The sequence below is a fragment of the Cibotium barometz genome, chromosome 48 (genome assembly GCF_041138505.1).
Source record: "Cibotium barometz isolate CiBa-2024 chromosome 48, ASM4113850v1, whole genome shotgun sequence".
Lineage (NCBI taxonomy): Eukaryota > Viridiplantae > Streptophyta > Polypodiopsida > Cyatheales > Cibotiaceae > Cibotium > Cibotium barometz.
The window spans coordinates 26,657,762-26,665,141 of record NC_141093.1 but is presented as its reverse complement, the minus strand read 5'-3'; the positions used below and the strand labels follow the sequence as shown (position 1 = coordinate 26,665,141).

At 45.0% G+C, this 7,380-nt stretch overlaps 1 protein-coding gene across 2 annotated transcripts in view; it reads right to left on the bottom strand.

Annotated features, from left to right (window-relative positions):
* Window positions 1-731: 731 nt before the first annotated feature.
* LOC147611016 (sugar transporter ERD6-like 4) overlaps window positions 732-7,380 on the bottom strand; it is a 68,138-nt gene continuing 61,489 nt past the window's right edge. For both annotated transcript variants that reach the window (XM_086785664.1, XM_086785665.1), the window contains 4 exons: window positions 1,795-1,857; window positions 1,341-1,400; window positions 1,136-1,250; window positions 732-1,042 (listed from right to left, as the gene is read on the bottom strand). In XM_086785664.1, coding sequence (XP_086641790.1) covers window positions 930-1,042; window positions 1,136-1,250; window positions 1,341-1,400; window positions 1,795-1,857 — 351 coding nt within the window. In that variant the 3' untranslated portion in view covers window positions 732-929. The remainder of the gene's footprint in view (window positions 1,043-1,135; window positions 1,251-1,340; window positions 1,401-1,794; window positions 1,858-7,380) is intronic.

Sequence of the window (7,380 nt, the reverse complement as noted above, 5' to 3'; positions counted from 1 at the left end):
CAAGTCAAACATTTAGGTAGTAGCATGATGCTAATGTCATCCATTATGCCACATACACAACTAAATACAAAGATCGGTTGCACAAAATCACCCCTGGCAATCATAATCATACACAAAGAGTGAGATAACGATTGGCTCTACAAGATCTTTGGATAGAGCTGTGTTTAAAGAGACAGATTCCACACTGCCCTCATCAAACTGAGATAGCATTTCGTATGCTTTAGCAAGTGAACCACCCCTTTGATATCAGCACCTTTAAAGCCCATGGGGTTTCTGAGTTTCTCATCCTAAGCCCCCACACTTGCGTGTGCTGTGGATGCATAAAAGCTCTACATCAAACCTGGCCGCATATCCAGCAAATTAATTTCTTTCTTTTTTGGCGTGACATATCAACCAGTACAACCTTCCAGTTTGCTTCTGTAAACCTTTGAAACCTAAGGTTTAGGTAAGTGAACTTTTTAAATGGCCCCTTAGAAACCTGTTAAGGTTCACACTTTGGGTATGGTAAGTAGAGGGGCATTGCCTTGGTTAAAATCCTTCATTCCTCCAAAAGAAAACTCTCAAGGTTATCCTGATTTCATCACTTGTTTAAAACAAGCATCAAATGGAACAAGATCTATAAGGCACAAGAGAAAAGCCATGTAGGCTTGAAAATGAGAGGGACAAACAAAGAGAGAGAGAGAGAGAGAGAGAGAGAGAGGGGGGGGGGGGGGGGGGGGGGGGATGCATCCTTTCAAAAATGTGAAATATATAATCAATGGCGCCGGAAAAAAAGCGAGAATACTCAATGTACATGACTTGAGATCCCTTTATGCAGAGAGGCCGCCTTTTTAGCCCAGCAAAACATCATAAAAAATGCATTACACTTGCTTTTAATAGGCTCTGACTATAGAATGGCAAGCACCATTTGCCATTGATTACCCTAATAATCATCGGAAAAAACCTTGAATCTCCTCCAAAGTTCTGCCCTTTGTTTCGGGAACGTACAATGCTACAAAGACAACCGTAAAGATGGATATTACCGTGAAGATGCCGAATGTACCTGCAACAACCAGCCCATATAAACCATGAACTTACACAAACACATCTCAGCCACAAGGATCCCAGAGTACATACAAAAGAATCAACTAGAGACCTGGAGAGCTCCATGTGAGCATAATGTTGAAAGTCAGGGTGACAAGCCATGCAGAAAACCAGTTCAGAAGTGTTGCTAAGCTTCCTGCAAGCCCCTTCACGTTTGCAGGGAACACCTGAAAAACAAGAACAGTTCGTCTAGATGAGCTCGAGGATGTCCCAAGACGAAGTAAATAACTGGAGTCAGGCTGGTGTATATAAATCACCTCAGACATCACAACCCAAGGGACTGCTCCAAGGCCCAGTGAGAAAGCTGCCACATAGACCTGATGACTGGAACTTGTTAGTAATAGTTAGGAGTAGCTCTGGCAAACAGTGCAAGAAAATGTGTATGAGCAGACAAAAGTGAGACTAGGGAGCTTAGAGTGGAGAGCAGAAAGCATAGCTGTCAAGACATCCCAACAGAATGAAAACCATAATCCTCTGTCGATAACTAGAAAGGACATTTATTGAAGGCAAAGCTTAGTGTGATGGTGGCATTCTAACAAATGTGGCCTTGACAACCAACATTTCTGTCAACGGCATGGGGAAGGGTTGGCTGGGAAGTTGGTATGTAAACATCTCAACAGGGTTGGCAGTGGCTCCTTCCAAGCAATAACATGAGAACGGAGTTGGGAGCTTGCCAATAGAAAGTTTTGACAACTACGGTAGAAAGCTTACCAGAAGACTTGCAAGGGACAAATAACCCATGTATGTCTGAACTTCTGCAGATGAAGAATGTGCCTGGCATATACATGTAAGAAATTATAATTGATCAAGAGATCATTAGCTTCAATTAAAAGAAAAATAAATTTAAAATGCCATCAATGCCAACGACACAATGATTCTATATGGTTGAACAAAAGTCATGATTGAACTTTCATAAAGCACATGACAAATAGGAAAACACACGTTTCGAGGAGATTCAAGAGCTGGAGCTCACTTGAGCATCACACGAATTCAGCAGGCTCCAAGCGAGTCGGTCGCCCTTTCAGGCCCAGCCATGGCCCACCAGTGACCACACCAATCCGGCTCGCCACCTGCCAAGGACCCCATGACTCAAGGCCCCTCCTGTCTTCCAACGGCGGAAGACTTGGCCTGTCACTCTGGAGATCCCTCTCCCCATCATTGTAGAGACCTCTTCATCTGCCGTGTTCCCTCTCCTCTGGCTCCCCCTCCCCCCCCAACTCCTCCATTCTCTCCTCACCGATGATTGCCTCCATGATCCTCCGCACCCTGCACTTGCCTGCTGCTTTTGACCCCGTGAAACCTCCTAGAGGGCAATCGTGCCAGGACTTGCATCAAGTGGTGATTGACATGGAGATTCGTCAAGAAGTTCTTTGCAGGTTTTGGTGCTGAAAGGTGTGGCCAGAATGTTAGCTTCAGGAGCGGCCGTAAGGTAATTTCTCAAATCTCAGGACCACTAGAAGCCATGTCACCAGATTTGTCTTCATCTTGGCAGGATATACCATGGGTATTTTCTCACAGTGTATAGATTTCTTGAGACTGTACCGACAACAATCTGAATTTTTGCTTCGGTGTATCAGAGGAGGTATTACTTGGAGCATGTTCCACAAGGAGCTGTTGGTCTAGACATACAGGTCAACTCTCGAGCAGTGCCAGTGGATACAGATTCGGTGCACTTCTTTTGAGGAGTATTGTTCTTGGTTCTGCTTTCTTTCTTTAGGGTGCATTGAAGTTGGTGCAAGCAGGTATTGTTATCCATGTGAGTCAATGCAATAAAGGCTTGAGTGTGAATAGTGGAGTTTTGCTAGGCCACTATTTGGAGTGTTCTTCTTCTGGGTTACCAGAGAAGGCTCAGTCGCCTGCAGTGTTTCCTCATGGACGGTTGGACAAACGGAAAGTTTGGAACAAGCGAGAGTTGGGCATCTGTAGGTTTCTTTGCAAGTCTTTGTGCTGATGCAGAAAGGACAGAATGTGAGCCTTCACACTAGACGCAAAGTGGTCTCGCAGTGTTCAAGATGCTGGGTACCGTGGATGAGCTTTGCTTGGATCTTTTCCTTTTTTGAAAGAGCACTTTATATGGACACCATGCAACTCAAGATAGTTGCAGTGCAAGTGGGGGAGAATTGACACACACCACATGCAGTGGTTCCACGTGGCAAATGGGCTGGCCATAAGCTGCAGGTTCAGGACATGCAGAGCAGTCGACCAATGTGTGCAGCAGTCAAGGCAAGCATCTGTGCCACATGGTAGTTGACTAGGTCAGCAGGTCGCCGGCTGTCCTCTCAAGCAGGAAGCAGCCCGACAGTGGCCAGCATGTCGACCGGCACCTCAGGGCAATCTACCCACTAAAGACTCAGTTGCCTTGGAGGCTCAAGAGTGCAATAACCTCTGGGAGATCCTCTAGGAAAGCAATGCAGACTTGATGGACAGGATGCTTGGCCACCACTAATGTGGCCGTCTGCAAGGACTCCAAAACTTGCCCTATCGATTGTCCAATCGATCGAATCAAAGGGTAATAATCCTTTTGGAGGCCAAGGAAGCAAATTGGGAAGCCAGATACACATGCCACGGGGTCGGATGCAGGGTAAAAACCATGGTGCCATCTCGTGAAGAACACCTGAGCGCTGTGAATCGCGACGGGGCTCTGCTGCATCACACGATCAACCGCTGCGGGTGAATCAAACTCCACATGAGAGTAGCCAAGCCCAAGAAAATGGATACCGGTGATTCTGTTGGGCTAGCCGATGAGGGCTGCCTAGAGAAAATCCTGGATTTTTCCATGCAGGGTGGCTCCCTACGATCTTGAAGACCAACAAAGAGGCCATGAGGGAAGTCACTGTTGAAGCTAAGAGCTGGAGGTCCCCCTCTAAAACTAGGCAAGAGCCGACAACTTTAGTCGAGGATGATGGAGCCATGGACTCCTCTTGGAGGGTGAAGATGTCACCAGCCTGGACATTTCCTAGTCTGAAAGGGGTCTGGTGGACTCCAGGATGTTTAAATATTTGGAAAGTACAAGCTTTGGGAATGGGGGATTATCCTAGAATACAAAGGACCACACTCCTAAAATTTAGGAGAGTTGCTATTTTTAGCCCGACTCCGATGGAAATTCTGCTCACGTCATTACATCTGGAATTGAGCAGATACCAAGAGTTGGCAAAGTGCCTATGACAGAATGTCTACCAGTTGGGATATTTTTAGAGATAAAGTTTATGGAAGGACCCATCTCTTAGATTGGGACATGTGGCAAGCAAGTGGACCAAAGTGAGACAAGTGGCCTGACACTTGTTAGAAAGTGGATCAAAGTGAGACAAGTGGCCTCACACTTGTCACTTCAGCTATTGTGCGGCTCTCCACTTGTCATTGTAGCCTTCTCTTGCCATTTTAGCTCATGGGAGGCCCAAATCTACACTAGCCTCTACCACCGTTACAGGCTGCCCCAATGATGGCTACTCTCTTTCTCTCTCTCTTGAAGGCTGCCCATGAAGAATACCGGCTGTTGGGGACTGTTTTGGAGGCTTCCATTGCGAAGAAATACTGAAGGCAAGGGTATTCAATCATTTATTATGATTTCTAGCCATTGTATGTGTTGTACCAGCATTTGTACTTGCTGTACCTGCTGTACCAGCCACCGTACCGGCTGTACCAGCCACTATACTTGCTGTACCAGCCACCGTACCTGCTGTACCAGCTGAATGGAGAGTTGTACTTGCTGTACCAGCTCTATTGCATGAAGACCCATGGTTTTTGGGGAAGAATCAGTACCCACACAGAGGTATATGGATTATGTTGTTGGCTCGGCATTTCTACAGCCTATGTTCCGGCTCAGTAGCCTCGTGTTGGGTTGTGTTATGGCATTTGTATAGGGATAATCCGGAATCTCCCGTGGGGAGAGTAAGACCCTCAAAGCTTGTACATGATATTATTCTCCTTGGGTAATAAAATACTTCAAGGGAAGGGGAGGGGGGGGGTCGGCCCATTCCGGCCTCTATGCGGTGTCACACGTGCAAGCTCCATTTTCAGCATTTGTGGATGTTTTGTCCAGCTTTATGTTTTATGCAAAGTGATGATGGATATGTGTTAAGGCTGTGGCCATGTTTAAGTATTTTAACATGCATTGATGGTATCAACAAGTGTGTCAAAGGCCCTAGTCCCCCGGGCACCCGCGTGCGAGTTACATTGGTATCAGAGCATAGGCTTTCTTGGAAGCGGAGGCTTCCTTCTATCAATAAGGAAGAGAAAAGATCTTGAGTGGGGACCACACTTACCATCATTGCTATTAAGCATGGCCAGTCACTTCAGAGCCTATGAAGCAAGAGCATGAGCAATAGACAGCTTGGTCTAAGGATTTATGAATGCACAAAATTTATCTTGGAAGTATGGAGTTGGCTTTATGTGCACACATTTAGCACTCTTTCCATATGGATATTGTGGATTATATTATCAAGCTTACAGGCAAGCTATATGGAGATATATCTCAGGATATGTTAAGGATATGGTGACGAGATATTTCTTTTGGCTTCATGACCAACCTGGCAAAGAAAAGCTAAGTATACTTTGAGTTTGCAAAGTTGGTGCTTTTGCTATTTACTATGAAGTGTTTTTTATGTACACTAACCCTTGTATAGCTATGCAAGGAGAAAGGTCTGGTTGTTTGCCTTGAGATGATTTCAGGGAAATATTGTTTATGGCTCCCTTTAATGGGATGAATTCTTTTCATGACTCCCTTTATTGGGATGGATTATATCTATGGAGATTTCTTTCTTGGACGAGATTTATATAGAATTGGGGCCTACTTCGAGGATTACCCAGATCTTTTGAAGGCCTATTTGGAGGCTTTTCACTTGCGGTCAACTGATTAGAAGCCTAGGGGAATGATGCATGTATGTATTATACCTGGGCATGTGTATGGATCATATGAGTGGATGCATATGAGTCCAAGGACATGGCAAGACATTTGTGGACCTTCGGACGGTGCTCGTGTGGATGCCGGACTTTCGGGTGGTGCCCGTGTGGATTCCGACCATGCACACATGGTGTGTTATGATGGCAGGCGGAATATTTTCAAGTACAAGAATGATGATAGGTGGTTTATGGATTATTCTTTTTGGCTCCCTTTATTTGGGATGCATTGGACTTATGGAACTCATGGTTCACATACCTTGTGTACTGTTCTCTTGTCCTACGTGCTCTCTTGAAGATTGTTTCTACCATGTGAGGGTGGAACAATAGAGAGCAGATGGAAGGGAACATGGGCACTTCAAAGGTAGTGACAAGCACAACATACCCTGTGTAGTGTTCTCTTGTCCTACGTGCTCTCTTGAAGATTGTTTCTACCATGTGTGGGTGGAACAATAGAGAGTAAATGGAAGGGAACATGGGCACTTGAGAGGGTAGTGTGAATTGGTGGCCGAAATGCCTACAAACTATTGGTGGCCGAAATGCCTATAAACTATGTGTAGCAGAAATGCTTATGGAACACCAGGTTATCTATGCCTGCGAGTGATTGTTTTATCTTACTTGAGCCCACCTCTCATCCAAGGTGTGTGGTCAGAGTACCAACACGGTAAAGTGGACATGACAGGACTTATGTCTATGCCAAGGGTCATGTGGACCGATGTCTTGTTGGCAGAAGACTTATTTTGTCTCGCCTATTTACTTGGGACATGGATTATGATATCTGGACTTATGGGACTGATTTGTCTCGCCCATTTACTTGGGACATGGATTATGATATCTGGACTTATGGGATTGTTTTGTCTCGCCCATTTACTTGGGACATTGATTATGATATCTGGACTTATGGGACTGTTTTGTCTCGCCTATTTATCTTTGGACATGATTATGATATCTGGACTTATGGGACTGTTTTTGTCTCGCCCATTTATCTTGGGACATGATTTTGATATTGGTATTATGGAGACTTATTTAGTCTCGCCCATTTCTTTGGGACATGGATTCTTCAGTTATATTGGATTTTTGAGACTGTCTCATCTCGCCCAATCGATGGGACATGATTATATCTTGAATATATGGCTTGAAGCTTAAAGTTGCGGACAACTTTTAAGAAGTTGGGAAGGATGTCACCAGCCTGGACATTTCCCAGTCTGAAAGGGGTCTGGTGGACTCCAGGATGTTTAAATATTTGGAAAGTACAAGCTTTGGGAATGGGGGATTATCCTAGAATACAAAGGACCACACTCCTAAAATTTAGGAGAGTTACTATTTTTGGCCCGACTCCGATGGAAATTCTGTTCGCATCATTACATCTGGAATTGAGCAGATACCAAGAGTTGCCAAAGT